General features: G+C 36.6%; 1 protein-coding gene across 2 annotated transcripts in view; it reads right to left on the bottom strand.

Annotated features, from left to right (window-relative positions):
• The window catches only part of TMEM135 (transmembrane protein 135), a 158,265-nt gene that overhangs the window by 78,789 nt on the left and 59,917 nt on the right, over positions 1 to 19,559 (bottom strand). For both annotated transcript variants that reach the window (XM_021545028.3, XM_021545029.3), the window contains exon 5: positions 12,079 to 12,144. In XM_021545028.3, coding sequence (XP_021400703.1) covers positions 12,079 to 12,144 — 66 coding nt within the window. The remainder of the gene's footprint in view (positions 1 to 12,078; positions 12,145 to 19,559) is intronic.

The raw sequence follows: 19,559 nt of genomic DNA, 5'->3' as shown, positions 1-19,559 counted from the left end.
AACTGCATACACTGGAACTGAAACAATTTATATTGAGAGTACTAAAAAATACTCATTTAAACCAATTCCACAAGTACAGTTCCCTGCTGGAAGAACATGCTTTGGAAAATAAGCATGTTCAGGAATTATTTCTTGATACCCACCACCTTTACCAGACCACACTGGTCACCAGCTGTTACTTTTAAATGGTTCTCTATTATTTAAGACGAAACAAGAGAATGAACTTAAGGATCTTTGGTGGCTATTAAGAACATAGAAAGAGATATTAGTCAATCTTTCCTTTAAACATCATCACCATCATTGAATGAAGTGAAGGGCACTTTCTTTAAGTCTGACAAATAGCTCCAGGGTCAGATCTGATTACATAAAAGTTCTGAGTTTCAGCAACTTAAAAGAGCTATTAAAAAAAAAATCACATTTTTATCAAACATATGTGAACACTTCTAAATGTCAGGAATTCCAAGCACTTTCCTTACACTCGTGGTCTCTTCACACAGTCATTTCAAAGTGAAACTGAGTTCAAGGACATGCAGATGACATAGGGAAATTTATTTGTCTACATTTTTGTCCTGAATTTACACGAAGTCCAATGAGCTGTACTGAACGCCACAGAGAGGAGTACATTGTGTACAAAATAATCTTACTGAAAATAAATTTTTCCACATCTGCCTCTGTTCAGTTCCATCCTGCACAGACCACAAAATGACAGCTCAGAGCAAATTCAGAGAAATAAATTGTACATAAGTGTTGAACTCTTCTTACAAACAAGTAACAGAGATTTAAAATCCAATATGCAAAGGAGTAAAGGCACCTGCCAGAAAGAAACTTTGTAAAGAATATAATGCCTCTCTCCCTTTGCTATAAACATTTCAGCAATGAACAAAAGGCTGTTACTGTTAACCCAATAAAAGATTTTCTTCAAATAAGGAGTGAAGCTTAGCTTACAAACATTAGTAAAATTTAAGAGGTAGACAAAGAGTACAATTTATCCTATATCCCACCAATATTATTAGTCTTAAATTTTCAGCATGAAGTTTCTAGGGAAGCCTGAGCATCACCTTATATCACTGGATGGCTGAAAAGAACAGAGACTGCCAAGTCACTGGGACCCATCTCCACCAGAACTTAAAACTGCAGGAGGCCATGTGGGTTATCAAGACTATCTTTCACTCCAGGTAACCCTATCACTTAGTTTATGATAGGAATTAAGTATACCTACTGCATGATCTATTGCAAAATAAGGTGTGGCATTTTGTCTATAAAATGAAGAGAGCAAAAGCTTCCTTTGCACATGTACTTGTAGGACTCCCAGTCAGCCACTTATCTATCCCACACCTCTTAAGGAGATGTTAATACTAAACTTTTTCCCAGCCTCCTCCTCAGGTAGTTAACTGTCCAAGGCAAGTGTCTCTTACTGAGTTCATGTAGTTCCTCACACGCATTGCTGGTGCAACTGTAACTCAGGTTTCTGGTCCTTTTCTCACTACTTTGTCACATGATGGATTTTGTGAAAAGACCTTGTGCCTCCTTCATGAAAGGAGGTAAACAGACATTACATAGTGCAGATGGGAAGCACCATCCTCACTACCCAAGAAAATGTCAGCCTGAGCAGCTCAAATAAAAAAAAAAAAAATTGTATACATATATATAACATAACAACATAAATATAAGCCAAGGTTGGTAACTATTCCAGAGATTCTTAATATAAGGCTAAAAGAGTATTGATTCCAATGAATCTCTGACCTAAGATAAAAAAATAAAATTTATAAAAAAGCCCTTCAAGTACATGCATAAATTATTATTTCCTGCCTAGGAGAAAGCTTAAGTCACTTGTTTGGTTAAATACTGTTGAAATCAAGGGGACCTATACACACTCTTAAATTCACTCCCCACTGAGTAAAGTACTAGAGCGTGTGCTAAACGTGCCCTTGGGAATTAGTGTCTTATGCTGCATACTCTCACAAATATTTAGGCATGTGTTTGTTTTGTTACCATGAATATTTCCATTGATAAACACATCCATAGCTGTTAAGAGGAAAAAGACCCAGGCCATTACTAAGGAGGAAATTTATCAAACAAATTATAACTGCAATATATTACATATTTTTGTAAATTACAATCATAGAGGTGAATGAGAAATTTCTCTACATAAAGAGATAAAGAGTAAGGGAGTCAAAGCTGTTAAGGTGAAAAATATACTACAGAAGTAAAGCAAGTTATTGCCACAGCCGACTAACAGAAAAATAAATTTTCTTTGCTCAGCTTCCACATCTTTTCCATAGTCACAGTTCTTTAATAGTGCACATAAATCCAAAACAGCAAAGTATTTGCATTTTTAATCCCACATAATTAATGAGCACTTGCCCCTCTTACTTCAATCAGAACCCCCATATAGGAAAATATAAGCCAATTGATGCCATATGTCCCTCTCAATTGTTATTCCAGATGTATTCCTTGTATTCCTTGGAGTCACAGAATTAAAGTTCCTGTTTCCTTGAAAAATAACACATTCCTAAAAACTCAAATGAAGCAATTTTTAGTATAAAGTAGTTCATTAATATGATTCTTTTTTTTTTGGTAATGTTCATTTCCTTCAGCATTTTTTCCTGTAACCTAAGTACAAAATAAAGGAACAATTTATCTATAACATACTGAATTGTGAAGAAGCACAAATGCCTTTAGGTTTAGCTTTTCATTTGCGAATTCTCAGGCCAGAATGGATAACTGACATTTAAGTATTTGAGAAATAATGTTTCAGTTTTCATTTCCATTAGCACAGAATAACTTCATCTATGGTCTGGAGCAGTGGGTTTGATCAGAATGCTTGCTTTTAAAACACCCCAATATTTCATTATCTTTTTCTTTAGCCTTGTAACAAAGGAAGAAATAAAAATGCACATGTTTTGTGGGAATATTTGTTTAACTGAAGGTTAACTGCACTTTAAGTACTGCAAACAGAAAATGAGAAGTGGGGAAGGGAGTTGCAGCGATAGCTTTCCCACACTGCCCTGCCAACAACCTCAGCCTTGTTGGGCCATTTTCTCTAAGGGCTAGAAGTAATTAAGTTTCATTGCTAAATCAGTCTTGAGGCTGTCTTGAGCAGAAAAATCACTTATGCTTAATTGCATGCAGTGATGTGGTGAGCAGTCCATTAGGCAGACTGCAGATACCAGTTCACTTTTTGCAGCTCTGCAGGATACTTATAAATGAAAGGTCATTATTTTATCCAAGCAGTCACTTGCATAATACAGATTTCCTACAGAAAACAGTGGTACTTAAAAAAAGGTTCATATTTGAGTTTTTGCTACACAGCTTGCTAAATATTATTTTGAGGGTTGTTGGGTTTAAAATTTTGAGTTTCTAAAATTTAGGTACAATAAAACTGAATATTCATTCTACCATAGTAAACATCTATTTAATAATTATAATATTATCAATTATAATACAAACATTTTAAAATCAGTATATTTAAAAAACAAAATTGCCCATCATTTTTAATATAGGAAGACAAATATGTAACATAAATATTATGCGTAGTCACACACATCTGAACACATGCACACAGCCAGAGGAATGTTCTCCATGACCAAGAAACTTCACAGACTCTTTGCTAATCAGAACCACATATTTTTCACCTAATTCCATCAACAAAGAATTAGTTTCCATAAAATTGTAGCTGCCAGGAACAGATTGGTTTCATGGTTCAGAGTGGGAAGTGTTCCAGTAGTTCAGGCACCCCATCATTTCTGCTTCTGGTAGACCAGACCTTCACCTATCACAATCACCTTGCACTGAGATATCAGTCAAGAAAGACAATATAATCCTTCCTAAGTGATTAACTATTGTAAAAATATTACAATATATTATTACAATGAACCAGGGCAGACTGTTATTACAGAACTTCAGCAATGTTAATTTTCATTAGCATCTACTATTCCTGATTCTTGAGTACCCATTCCTGAGCAGTGAGCAACAGCATTTGATCTTGCCCATAACAATAACTTCTTTAACATTCATAAAGGTACCTAAATATCTCAGGCTAGACTGTTCTCCTTTTCTCATGCTCTTATTTAGGTACAGGGATGGTCTCACAGGGCAAATGCATAGAAGCTTTTTAAAAGAAGGAAGAACACCTAAGATTTTTAGGTTTGAAATAATTTCAGATCACTGGACTATAGTACCAGTCTTAAGTGTCCAAAAAAGCCAGCTGTGCTCACCCAGTAAGGATTACAACTTGACACGTGATGGAAATGCTCCAGAGTCCTTCCCTCTGCCATCAAATAATGTCACACCAGAAATACTACAGCCTAGTTTTGGTATCAGTTCCCAATCCTAGTAGTCAACCTCCCTATCAACAGTATTTTCCCGTATCTTCACATTTGGGAAAGAACAATAAAACCCTTAGCCTTTATAAGCAGGAATTGCTTACCCTAGGTACTGCCATTTCATTTTTTCTACAGCTTAAGAGAAATGTATGTAAATTTTCACTTTTATATAATATTAATCAAGTATATGCCAAATAAAAGTAGGATTGTTCTAGTTTTATACCTACAGAAAAATGTTTGAAAATTTGGGTCTTTAAATATAGAGTAGCACACAGAATCACAACATCATTGTTTAGGTTGGATGGAATAGGAAAAGCTTTCTCACTAACTATAGGCAAATTCATCTTTTCTGCAGAAACCCAATAAAAGAATTTCAAACTGCATTTTGATTTATGCAATCTGTTAACATACAGGACAATTAAAAGTCACCAAATACGACTATTATTTCTTGTGTTCAACAATACTTTAGTAAGTCTAACACATGGACAAGAATCATAAATTGAATGAGAACACTGTTTTCCAAAAGGAATATTACATTTAATTAGCCGAAAATCACTGAATGTAAGTAACATTTACACTAAAATTAAGACATTTGTCCTTCAAAGTGACTGTTCAGCCTGGAGAAGCAAAGGTTGCACTCACACCTCATAGCAACCACCCAGCATCTGAAGGCCTATAGGAAGGCCTATAGGGAAGCCAAGAGGGGTTTCTTCACAGGCACTGTAGTGATAGGATAAAGGGGGAATGGCTTCAAACAGAGAGTACATTTGGATAAGTTGTAGAAATAAATTTTTTACTGTGTGGTTGGTGAGGCAAAGGTTGCTCAAAGAAGCTGTGGATGATCCATCTCTGGAACTGTTCAAGGCCAGGCTGGATGCGGCTTTGAGCAACCTGGTCTAGTGGAAGGTGTCCCTGCCCATGATGGGGGGGAGATGGAATTAGATGTTCCTCAAGGTCCCTTCCAACCCAAACCATTCTATATTCTGTGACTGTACATACCGCAGTGATTTAGTTGACATGTGTATATTTACACTGCAAAGTGTTAGTGAAAATGGTGCACATTCGGACATTGGCAAATTTTTCCAACAACTTGCACAAAAATTAAGGATTAGTTACATGTATGCTTTAGTAACACTCAGCATTCTTAAATGTTGAGTGTTACTAAAGGAATGTGAACAAATTCTTAGCTTTATCAGGTTAAGTATCTTCTTACAGTTGCCTATTTCTTCAACTCTATGAATGAATTAACATACAATACTGACACCACCAAAGAGAGAAAGAAGCATTATTCAAGCACCAAGTACCAGCAGCACCTACTCTGCCTTTCTTCATTGACAGTTGTAAAAATCTCCCTACACATAAGCTTTTCTCTTGCAGAACAATGGAGTTGCAGGGGGCAATTCTGAGGACAGGTTTTAAGTATAAAGCAAAATGACAGCTTCATTCCAAGGCCATGACATAGAAGACGAAAAAAAATAGATTGGGAACTAAATACATTCCCTTACATTTAGCTTTGTTGCTATAATTTTTTTTATTGTCTACTTTTACCATGCACTAGCTGCTTTCCTGATGCAAAAGAATAAGAAATCTGAAATACATAGGCTAAGTACTAAGGAAGGAAAAAAAAGAGAAGTCTTTAAAACAGGTCATTCCCTCCTTACTTTACACCCTGCCAATACTTTCTTGGAGAAACACACCTGGCAAATACTTCGGGACATAATTTAATTTACTTTTTAGCCTTGTGTTTCACTTCATTAAGGGAAGTTAAGACTAGTCTAAGACAAATACAGACCATGAGCTTGAACTAAAGAAAATTGCAATAATAAAAATGCCCAGCATGATATGCTAAATCACTAAATTCTATTGTTCCACTCCACAAAAAACAGACAGACTGTATTTTCCATACACTTAAAAGAAAACTACAAAGCATGAGTTACCTAGATATTATTTCACTTCGGTTTTGAAATTCAAGTTCTCCAGGTTTCCAAACTTGTGTGTTACCTTTCTTCAGTGGTACCTCTCCATATTCTGAAAATATGTAGCCACTCTCTTACAGATATTTCTACCTTAAATTTACACCAGACATGATTCCTACAGTGCGTTAATTTTTCACATTCCCTAACAAATTAACTCCATCACAATACTTTAAAATTTTTTAGAGCAAGCCAATACTGTTACCAAGGCTTAAGATAATTTTTAGTAAGAAACAGACTATCTTGAATCAAATAGCATATTAAAAGAGCAGAAAAGTTCTTCATATTCAACTATAGTTTTAAAACAAATTTTCCTTCCTCTTCATGACTAAAAATTAATTAAAAAACCATAGACCACTTAAAATGGATCACTCAGGACAAGCTAGACAAACAACACCTTCACAAAACTAAACACATGGCAAAAACAGCACTGGGACACTGTACACTGGAACACAGCAAAGGAAATCGGCTGGTTTCCCTCCTCAGGGTTCAATGGCATTCTCAACCCCTCTCCTTCCCCCTCTCTAATCAAGTTTTAGTTTTCACTGCATTTAATCAGAAGAATTATTTACTTTTGACTTACTTCCAGATAACACAGATAAGGTATGCCAGTCTTTGGCAATTAAATTACCTTTGAACTGTTACCCATTGTGACCTGCCAGAAGAATTTTCCAGATCCCAGTACTATTTTAAAATACTTCTGACACATATGCCCCAAACCAAAACCTTAATCCAAGGCACTATAAAACAGCTCTATCCATTGCTTCTTCTTTAAAAGAAGTTATAAAAGACAGGCTCCATACTACTTCCAAAATAGATTTCACTAATGAGAAAGCTGTAACTATGTATGCCAATAATTTGAGCTATTAATTGATGGTTCAGAACAGTCTTATAGGATACTTTTAAAATTTTTTTAAAATACATTTATTTTGAAAAAGCTAAAAATTAAAGGTTATTTTCTTAGGACAGAGAGAAGGCACCTCACTTTAGATGAACAGGAATTCAAACCTGTCTGCAACCAAACTCTTTTAGGTTTGCAATACCTTTCAAATATAAGGGAGTAATTTTATATGAGAAACTAATATGGAAATCTACTGGCATTTTGGATCTTACACAACATTTAGAAATAAAATTTGGTTAAATTAAATTTACACTGTTTTGCAACATATTAAATTTTAAAAACACACGTCTTCTGTGTGCCAGCAACCCTTAATATGGACAGGCAAAACCCAGAGGATAAGATTCAAGAGACTAACACTCCTAGAACCCCATTATATGGAAACAAGATTATGATTTAATGAATAGTTATTTCTATGTCATCTTCACATTACACAACTAAATATGATGACAGGTGTCATAATATCTCTTTTGAATCACTTCATTGGCAAGTAAAATTTAGAAGTCCCACCTCATGAAAAAAGTCATCACAGTTTCTGTTAATAATATAAAAGGTTCATGTCTACATGACCTTAATTCCACAGGTGAGCTTCCAGGAGTCTACACTGCACTCTGCTATGGCACAGTAGACTGGGAAGAAAGAGGGCAAGGAAGATCTGAGCTGGCAGTAATGTCACTTCAACTAGGTATCCTCCTTTCCAAGGTTCTTTCAGTACATCTGAACGAAAAGCAGGGCTGCCTGAAGGAGCATTTCATATTGCTGTTCCCACTGTTATGTATTCGCTTGTAAAAATATTAAAGAAATCACATTTTAAAGATCCTTACTGATCCCCTTTTTCAACGTTTAGCTAAGTGTGGCATCACAAATACATCACTGGCATTAACTATGAACACAAATCCATGGAAATTACTTTTTACAGCTATCTGGTTTAAATTCATAAAACTTTGCACTTCACATTACTGAATTTACAGAAAACACACAGAGTGGTGAAATTGCTTAAAAATAGCTTTAAACAAAAACAAAGATTTGTTTTCTTACAACGAAGTCCACTTTCAAGCACAGGTATGTACTGCCATAGCAATGCATACAGTTACATTTAATACACTGCAAGACAGTAAGCCATTTTAGGCTAGAAAATCTTACATTTTTATGCTAACAGCCAAAGAGATCATGCATGGCTGATATCAGATGTGGTTTTCTGGGAATCAAAACTCTACCATTAGATCTGTTGGCTATGTCTGCCTATGCATTTTTTACATTTAAGTGTTCCACCCTCTCAGTTTATCCCTCTGCTCCTTCTCTGTGTGGATCAATTTCCCTCATCTACAGGGCCTAAGACCATCAATGACCTGTGAGCTCATTGTCTTAACCAGATCTCTCCTTCCTGTTCAGTATCTCCACAGGATATCCATATCCCACGTGACACACTGGTTCTGGTATCTCACTGGCACAACATGAATAAAATTGGTCATTTTCCAGTAAAATCTTGAAAGTTCTCTCTCTCTCTGTGTATCGTCACCGAACTAATATTAGCTGGTGCCAAATGTATTCCATTCCTGCTACCATGCACTCACTGACTCCTCGTAGCCCATTGCTGCCAGCCCTTACTCCTCCTTATAGCTCCCCCTTGGGGGCTCAGCACACAGCAGAAAAGGCTCCAGGAATGCAGAACTGGAAAGCACATCTCTGAAGCAGGAGCCTCCTTGTATCCCTCGTCACTCATTTCAGCAGGCAGGCTGTTGATGCTCTTGTTTCCTCAACCCCATCAACCAGCACCACAGAAACAGCAGGCCTGCCTGGCAGAGACTGGACACTGTGAGGAACAGATGGCAGCAGATCTGAGCCTCTTGCATGAAGACCAGAAGCAGAAGAAACAGCTGGAGAGGCTCTCTAGGTGGTGCCCGGTCCAGGCTCCCCAAATGCACAGCTCTCAGCTGTGCCAGCCACCTCAGCCTTGTGTCATTAATGAAATGCATATTAAGATTCCTGGACAGCACAGCTATGGAATTTGGTGTGATCACATCTGCTCCCACGATTTCTGGATCATTTAGGAATCAGCTAGAAGTGGTAACAGAAAAGAATAAGTCTCTGCCTCCTGCTTCACCCCCACAACAAAATGACCAACAGGAATACCTAATTAACATAGACAACAACACATTGAAACCTGAGAATGAATTACGCTTCTGGGTTTAATTCCCTCCCACAGATGCAACTACACTTAAACCCACCCAGGAGCAAGAGAACTGCTGAGAAGATGCTTCAGGATCCTCTATGATTAATAATTTTTGGGACTATGTGCCCAAATTTGATAATTAGTTTTGGCAGCATCATTATCTAATCTCTAAAAAGTGATTTTATAAACCACATGCAAAAGTAGAAAGACCAAACCTAACACATCCTCATTTTTCAATTTCTTCAAGGAAAAAAAATGAAAAACATAAAAATTCTATATGCATAAGACCTGATAAGGCCAAATGAATGAGGAAATGTTGAAATGAAAAATAAAAGGGACTGCCAGTGGACATTAAACATTATAACTTATAAATCCACCTGGTGATGACAACTGGATCATAATGGACAGCTTTTCACGCATCCTGTTTTGCCTGTAGAAGAAATGTTTGCACATTAATCTGTTTAGTGGTACAGACAGAATAATGTCTTTTTTTTATTATTAATTTAAAACAAACAGGTATGACTTTTGCCTTCTAGCTGTGAACAGTTTTATCCTCTCTCAAATTTTAAATGGTGTTACATTTTTAAGTTCTGATGTGAAAGTTGAACAGCACTTTTGCACATTTGGACTGCTGCCTCCATATTTTGAAATTTCCATTTAAAAAGTTTCTCTCTTTTGATTTTCACTGCCAAATTCACAGTTCTCAAACAGAACACAATCAACTTTAGTTCATATTCAACTTTTTTTGCTGGGTCCCTTTCTACTCATGTGTGCAAATATCCAGCAATTTCTTGGAAGAGCAAAAAATATTTTAGTATGATTTGATAATCATATGTTTCTTCTGGAAAAATTAGCTTCATTTGAATAATGTAATTTCTCATTTTCAGACTAAGCAAATTAAAATTACACAATGGAATTTAATGAAAAGATCTCCCTTGAGTGAAAACATTTTCTATTGCATAAAGTCCAATAAAAATACAAGGGAGAAAAAAGGTATTTTCTTGTTTCTCCTGCTGCCTCCTTATACAAAAGACCAATTTTGGACCATTATTGCACATTTTATCTATAAGTTATCTAGCTTAATTGCATTTTCACTGAGGCCCCAGGAATACCTCAGAAAAAGTATCCCAGGACACCATACACTAACATGAAGTTTACTTCCTTGCATTTCCTTTCTTGCTAACCATGTTTGTATCTTCTCACCACTTATGTTCCTGCTTCTCCTCTGGTTGTCTCTAGCCTTTGAGGTGGTTTAACTGATAAAAAATCAGAAGGAATATCTGAAGAAAAATATAAAATTTTTTCTACCTTATCAGTGAGCTAAACTGGCTCACCAGAAGATGAATCAGATTCAGAAATTACTAATATCATTCACAACAGACATCATTACATCTGTAGTCATCCCAGTATTTTGGATTGCAAACAGTACAATTAGTTACGCTTTAAGAAAACCAATCATTTTCTTTTCCCCTATTTCACACCACTGACTGAGTAACTACATAAACCTTTTGGGCAACCTGGTCATTAAAACATATAAAATTAAGAACCCTTCAGTGGAAAAAAAAACAAACCTAACCAGGGAATTTGGAAAGGATGCACATATTAGGTAACTAGCACTTCTTGAAACTGAAAACACTTCTTGTACTACGTTCTTCTGTAGAAAATAGCAGTACACAAAATTCATAGAGGATCCATCTATTCAAAAAAGCTAAAACTATAGACAATGGCAGGACATGGTATCTCAGATACGCCTTCAGACACTGATGCAGATACATTATTTTGTCACAAAAAGAGATTAAGGCAACCTCATCAGCATAAGCAACATTTTACAGCACAGTTGGGACTCCAGGGTCAGTGTAGGTCAAGATTCCAGACTGAACACTGATAAGAACTCTCCACAAACTTATTAGGAATTTGAGCAAAATAATATTACCATGAAAACACACGGAGGTTTCTTACACTGAAAACCCCCACACACTGCAGCATCCAGGTGTGGCAATGCCCAGATCATTCCTCATTTCCAGTGTCATTACTGACTGTAGTATTTTATTTTTTGAATTAAATTCAACCTAAGTATAAATGGCACCAACTTGTACTGGAGATATTTAATCATCAACATTCAAAACTATGTTAACCAGATAAAAAACTGTACAAAGAAGGAAAATAAATGTTCATCATGAACAGAAGCATGTATGAGCAACATAATATTCAAATACATTTATCCTCTATGGAATAATTGATGTATTAATACTTTGTATATTACATTAAGTTACTATTTCTCAAAAGGAACAAAGGATGAAGTAACCTCTCCACAGCTATCCAGTAACAAATACTGACCTCCTGTGAATTTCTCAAGATTTGACAATCTTTAGTAGAGAAAATTCATTGAAAAACTGGAAACCAGGCCTTGGCAAAGCAGCTGAAAGGCTCTCTTGAGCCACTTCTATCATACAGCTAAGTAATGATTGAAGCAAAGACAAGAAGAAAGTGTTCTTTGAAAAATACTTCATTTCTGACTGGGCAGTATTTAAGTTCTTGCTCTCCTTTAAAACAATACTGGAATTTAAGTACACAAGTTATACATAGTCAAGCTCTCTTCACTTACCTGAAGATAGTATGACTTCCAGGAATTTATAAAACATTATATTAATAAAGCATTATGCCACACATAAATAAGAAACAAATATATATATATATGTTTAGCCTTACTTCTCCATGTCTTAAAGGTGTGATAGCTCCTCTTGCTACCGCCATTCGGAACAATGTTTCTGTGGCCTGCATCAACAAACACAGAGACAAATTAGTTATTAAAAGCAGACAACACAGCTCATGGCAGTTTGTTTCAACTTTTATAACATTTTTTTTATATTTTCTGCTATCTTCTAGCAACTATTTTACAATTGAATTGCTCCAGTAATTCCTTTAGAACAACATGCACAGTTTAGGCGAGGTGAGACATATTAAGGATTTTGGTCTCAGCCTAAGTAACAGTACATGATCCCTCAGGCAACATCACAGCTCTTCCAGAAGACTCTTTGAGCAGGTCAGAGATGCTCAGCCCCAGATAACTGTCCTCCAGAAGCTGTAAGGAACACAGTTGGGGTACTGGAGAAAAAATAACTACATTGCATTTCATAACTCAGGCAACTTAATTTCAAAATTGTTGTTTAATAATATACACTTAAACTGACAAATGAGCATGAAGAAATAGCATTATGCAGTGCTTTTCCTGAAAGCACCTGGGCCCTTCTTAATTCTAAGTAATGGGGATTATAAAACACAACATGGTCACGTGCAAATGGCAGGGAACACAAATTTGGGGAAATCTCCTATCTTTAATTAGGTTGAATACCTTTCTGTGTTAGTTGCCCCATCCTTTCTTCAATCCAGTGAGACAATTGGCACATACCATATCTGATACACATACAGGTTACTGGCTTAATACAGACTATAATAGGTTCTGTACCACCTATATTTCTACAAGCTGGTTGGAAGAAGGCGTGAAAAAAATCTGCAAATTACATAAACTCATGGATTGACACAACAACATACACATGAACAGATTTGTTTTAAAAACTTGTTTCCACAGCAAATAGTGAAGCTGGTTTCAATTTCAACTGCAAAAAAAACATGGTTTCAATATCTGGTTCTAATTAAAAAATTACCCTGACATTTAAGGATCTATGTTAAGGAGTAGTTAGCAGGCTGTTTGGGTGAAGAAAAAAAAAACAACAACAACAACAACAACCACATTTAGAAAGTTTATAAATAAAAGCAGTTTGCAGTAGCTGATCATCTTTCTAAACAGTAATTTAAGAAAAAGCATCTCAGTGTTTCCATGCTTGCACAACTTCCTGGGTCCCCACCATCACTACCTTAAGACAACTGTATCTCAATAAATGTGATATCAAAGACCTCTCTTGAGATTAATTCCTCAGTCTTCCAAGAGACAGATTAAGCGAGGTTTACTCCTTTCTACATAATTTTCAGTAGAAAATAACTTAATGAAAGATATTTTAATTACCTTATGTTCTCCCCACACACCTGTAAATTAACATGTACACTCCAGAACACTGGGCTGCAAAATCTATTACTTCATTTACATCCACAAGGGATGTAATGCCCACAGCCCGCAAGGATGTAGGGCAATGCTCCACTGTGATTCTGCTTCTCAAATCTTTCTTCTCTAAGAAATGAAGTGAACCCCACACAACCTTTCGTATTTCACAAAGTTGGGTTCTTTCACCAACATTTTTAGGGATGTTTCAACCAAATTGAATGCTCTGTCAATACAGCTTAGCTGCTTTTGTTTCTTTGAAAACCACTGGTGTGTGTGACTTCCTTTTCACATCTAGTAAAAGATCTCTCTTAGTACATCTGTACTCACCTCATTAATGCCAGATGTCAAAACCATCCAGAAACAAGGAAAAATCATGGCAATAGCAAATGCAACATCTCTGATGTCTTCCAATGGGCCACCCTTCACTGTGAAAATCAGTCCTACAAGCACAGCTTCCCACACAAACTGCATGGTGGGGATGAGGCCACCTATAGCCTTTGACTGGCAATTACAAGGCTGGAGAAAGCTATTGGGGGTATTGGCATGCAAAATCCAAGAGGAGGCTTAAAGAAGTTCATCTTTCTAAATAGTAATCAGTCCAAGCTTATTGTTGGTGTAAGCATTAAGGTGAAGGAGGTGGCAGTAAATAGTTCAGATCTGCATTCTTTTGACAAAGCAAACTAAGTGTGAACATGTGGAGATTCAGTAAGGCAATGTCTTACAAGGTAGAAGAGCATGATGCAAACATTCAGAGTATTTTAATACCTTCCCAGAGCTATAGTATCACAAAGACTAATGATAAAATTAATAAGCTAGTAAAATTTTGCCAGTCTTAAAATGTAAATTTATCTGCAACACTTCTGGTTTTTTAAAGCTTCCACACTGTCTTCAATTTCTATCTTTTTCCCTCTGCCCTGCAAATGCAGAAACAAAGAGAATCATACCGGACCACGTCCAAGAAAGTGTAGCAGCCCTGGGAAGGGGTCTGAACACAAGTGTTATAAGGAGCAGCTGAAGGAGCTGGGGGTGTTTAGTCTGGGGAAATGAAGGCTCAGAAGGCACCTTATCACTCTCAACAATTGCCTGAAAGGAGGCTGCAACCAGGTAAGGGTCAGTCTCTTCTCCCAGGTAAAAAGTGACAAGACAAGAAGAAATGGCCTCAAGTTGCACTGGGTGAGAGGTTTAGATTGGATATTAAGAAAAGTTTCTTCCTGGAAAGGGTTGTAAGGCACTTGAACAGAGGCTGCTATGGGAAGTTGTTTGAGTGACCATCCCTGGAGGTACTTAAAAGCACCTGGGGACATGATTTAGTGGTAGACTTGGCAGTGCTGGGTTAATGGATAGACTCTATGACCTTAAAGGCTTTTCTCAACCTTAACAATTCTATGATTCTCTCTGATCCTGCTCAAGTTCCCTTGAACCAGCATGTCTAGACCCATTTTCAACATCTCAAAGATTGGAGCTCTTACAACCTCTCTGATCAACACGTTTCAGCATTTCCAAACAACATTTTAAGTGACAAGCCCACCAAAAAAATGCAGTTTACAGATGACCTGTAAATTCCTTCTGCTCCCCAAAGAAACACAGCCCAATTCCTCAAATTCTCTCTAAGTGGTGGAAATGTTTTGTGCCAGCCAAGTGGAAGGCTATCCTGCAGTGATCCTTCTAGCTGTGACAAGCCAATATAAAAGGAAATCCAAAAGCACAGAACATCCTGCTGGCATTTGAGCTGCACATGTTGGATATGAAAGAATAAGCATAAGGGTGGAGAAAGTCAAAATATACATGGACTGTATTTTTTTTTTTTGAACATTAGAGACAAACTTCATCATAGTTAATGTTCCATAAAGGATAGAGGAAAAAAAACCCTGCATGAAGAACCACAACAGCAATATAAAAACAACAATATTCTTGCACTCCTCATATATTTTCTAAAATTCTATTTATGACAATATCTTGCTGAGAGTAAAAGGATCCCTACAGGACACCAAATTTACTTTGACTAAAAATCCAGTCTATTGAACACATCTTGCCTGACATATCCATGGTATGTAATTTCAAATCTACCAAAGTTACCACTATAATAATAATCAATATTCATGCTGCAAAATATTTGCATATAACTTGTTTCAATACTGACTAAATCTATTCAAGACATTTGAGTTCAAAGGATTTAATTTTCAATAATGTGTTAAAAGATACAAAGTATATTGAAACAGCAAGTTTATTTCATTGTATTAAATCTGTTAAAAATATGCAGAGTATAGCTCTGTCACAAATCAAACTACCATAACTGTCCATTGAAGAAAAAATAATACTATTCTCAAAGAAACTGCTGACTAGGAATTTAGCTAATTTTTAACTGTTGTTCACTAAATACTACAATATAATCAGATATCTTAGAAAGCTGTAAAAACTAGAGATTTATTTGCATTCAATTCACTGTGAATAAGCCTTCCACTCAGCCATGGGAGTCAGAGGTTCACAAGAAAGTAAAGTGTCAACACATGGTGTTAGTGATCTCAGTGTGAACTAAACGTGTTGCCAAGATGATTGTTACTGAATCCTAAAATTGCTGCTCCTTACAAAGAACGTGTAGTGCGTTACACTACATGGGAGGTGAAATGGCAGCCTGACGTGTGCTACCACTCTGTAACGCCGTGCAAGCTCTAATGTCATCTCCAGACAAAGATGACCAACTGTTCCCACTCCAACAAAGCAGTTGCTTTTGATCAAATTCTTTGCAAGTCAGTTGGAAAAAAAAGAAACCACTGATTGTATGAACCAGAACTAAAGTGGAAGATAATTGTGCATTATTGATGGAAGTGATAGAAAAGACAGAAAGAGAAACACTGCATTAGATTCCAAATGTCTTGACTTTTCTAGGTATGCACAAAATAAAAATGGTCTCACATAATACTTCATCGGAATAGTTACTGTTTTACCAAAGTTAAAACTGCAAATGCAAGCAGTGAAGAGATTGATCACAGAAGTTAATGAATTTAGAAATGCACGCTTTTTAATCACCTGAAAAATTTTGGCATCTACTTCTATATGTGCATTAAAAAAACCCAAAACAAAACAGAAAACAAAAACCCTAATTGACTTAAAATTAAAATTATACAAATTGTTTATAAGAATAAAGAAGGATGGAATACCACAAAAGACATTTTTTCTCTCCTATTAGGTTTGCTGATCTTGGCTAATAGCTAGCTGACAGCTCTGGCCTGTAAAATTTGTGCTTCTTCGTGAAAAGCAAATTACATGAAAAAAGGGTTTTAACAGTCTTTCTGAAATCATTAATAACAATCTTTCAACTTGATTATATGTGAACTATTGTTATAGCCCTTATTAGCTAACCATCACAGAACTTTTGAAAACAGGAGTGCTAGATAAAAAAGATCTGGGGAGAATCAGAAGCAATAATGACTAGGAAAACATGGAATTTTTTATTCCTGAGTTCTGTCCACAAAAAGTCAAATGTAAAACAACTGTCTGCATTTAAACCTTACTCAAGGTGACAGATTTAACTGAGGAGCTTAATTATTGTTGTTATAACTTTTAATGAAATTACCATAATACCGAAATAGAATGTGTTGCTATTCAATGTAATCAAGATTTAAAATATTTTTAAAATACAATACTGAAGCTGAACTGAAGCTTTTAAAAAAGACAGATATGTAAATTCCTACTCTCTGAAAGAGAGTAAAAGTTCAATTAATTCCACTGTACAGATGTGAATTTCATATACCTCCATCTTTTACTTTGTTGAATGAATCTTGAATGTCTCTGCCTTCATTACTGAACTATTGGAACCTTATTTGTACAATGTGTAGATCAGTCTGTATTTGACATCTGCAAGACACAGGCTCTTTACAGTCAACCATTAATAGATCAAATAATATCCTACCTTTACTTTCAACAAAAGTAACTTAACTGTGAACTCTCTAAATACTAAACAATTTAAACCCCATAATAAAGCATATTTTACTGAGTTTATGAAAGCCTTGTATCCATTTTCCAAAACGTCTCTAATTTTTTTCCCAAATTCAACTTTCAGAACGTGTTGCACCACCCAACTTTGCATCCAATAATACTTGATCTCTCTCTCCTCTGGTTACTTACCCAACATTTGTGTAAACAAAGCACATATCTGGCCATGTATCTTGTAAGTACTATATGGAAATGCTCTTCTTTCTTAAATAATAAACATGTGTTGATTCCCTAAGTAGAGATTTGGAGATGTGCAAAACATATCATCAATATAGCATAAATAAATTAGTATTAAAACTAACAAGAGTGACGCATAGTAACTTTTTTTGAGTTGTCTTGCTCATTCCTGAGAGCATTTGCAGATTTTTCTTTTAAACATAGGTTCAAATTTGCACACAGTTCAGTGTAACTTCCATTCCATTTACAAATTCCATTTTCTCATTGACCTGAATGTGCACTTTCAAGGTTAATAAACTACCTTATGAACTAATTTATCTCTACCCTCTACCTAACTAAACTATACTGATCTTCTTCCCTGCTGCAGTCCTGCTCAGGAACCTCAGTCTCTCCTTAAAGAGCTTTATAATTTAACATTGCAGAACACACATTCAACAAATTAACTAAGCATGGAAATAATCACACATTATATGCTGCTAAGAGGATGAAATAAAAAACATTTGTATGTATTTATCTTAATCTGAAGCTAGTAGTCTGCAGTTGTGGCATTTGTAACATTTGCCAAGATCATGTAAATTGGTTTTCTTCTCCTGACTTCTCTTTTACCTGTTTCTCTCCCTTTCCTTCCTCCCAGCCCCCTCCCAAAATATGCTTGGTATTTACATTGGGATTCCTGGTCCCAGCCTGTAACTGACTTTCACTTTTTTCTAGTTTTCTCTGCAAGAAGGATTGAAGGGCTCAACATTGCACTTAACTGACTATCAGGAAGCCAGAAAAAAAATAAATCCAGCAGTATAATGCTCATGAACTGAATTACCCACAAACCAGGCCAGCAGCCAGCATGGGAAACTGGAGAAATGGGCCATTTAATCTTCCCTGCCTTGACAGAAATGGCAGAGAAAGGCGGTCCAAGCAAGCCTGCCCCACCATCATCATGGAGCAGAAGTTTCTGCATCTGAGAAATGATCCACTGAAGCCAACTAAAACCTTACTTTTTTCCAATCACACAGCAGAAGGGCAGCAAACAGCTGCAAGCCAGCCTGCAGAAAGCACATGACAACTGTCAAACCTGGTTTTGATTAGTAATGCTGCCAGAGCGGAAAAGATAGTGGCCAAAAGATCAGCCTGGCCAGACCAGGAATATACAAGCACATTTCAGTGACACCGTCCCCCCCAGGATTCCAGGATTTAGGGGCAGCACAATCTTCAGATTTTCAGCTCCGAAATAGTGAGAAGGAGCACTCATCATACTCCATCCATATCTCCCTCTATCCCATTTGAAACTGATCCATGGAGAAACTTTCCTGCTGCCTGGCCAAAGGCTGCTGAAGAAACAGCATGCAGAAAGAGCAGATCGGACAAGGCTTGATGTAGTCACCAAGTTTTCAGGATAAAACAGCAATACTGCCCTTGAGACTAGAGCTGTAATGAACTACACTATACAGAGTTATTGAACTGTTTGGGTTGGAGAGGACTTCTAAAGACCGTCTAGTCCAACTCCTGCCATGCGCAGGGACCCTCTCCCTGGACCACGCTGCTCAAAGCCCCATTCAATCTGGTCATAAACTCTTCCATGGAATGGAGCAGCCACACCTCAGGACAAACTGTTCCAGTGCCTCACCACCCTCACAGCAAAGAATTTCTTTCTTGCACATAATCTTACACTTGGCCTTGTTGATCATCCTACACATATTACTACATGTTTGCCTATCCATCCATCCATTTTGATTCTTTTCTGTGAGTTAGTAGCACCAGACCCTCCTCATCCTAAGAGCACTGGTGAAAGAAACACAATGAAAGAGAAGACGGTGCGGGACATCACAACAGGCACCAGGATGTTCCTGTAGAATTCATTTCCAAGCTATTTTAAGTAAGTGAAGCTAAACTCTCCTGCCACACAAGTTAAAGAAGACTGAGGTGAGCTTTTATAGTCCACCTGTAGTTCTTTGGTGAATTACTC

Source organism: Lonchura striata, chromosome 2 (assembly GCF_046129695.1).
Source record: "Lonchura striata isolate bLonStr1 chromosome 2, bLonStr1.mat, whole genome shotgun sequence".
NCBI lineage: Eukaryota > Metazoa > Chordata > Aves > Passeriformes > Estrildidae > Lonchura > Lonchura striata.
This window is presented reverse-complemented; position numbering and strand designations above follow the sequence as displayed.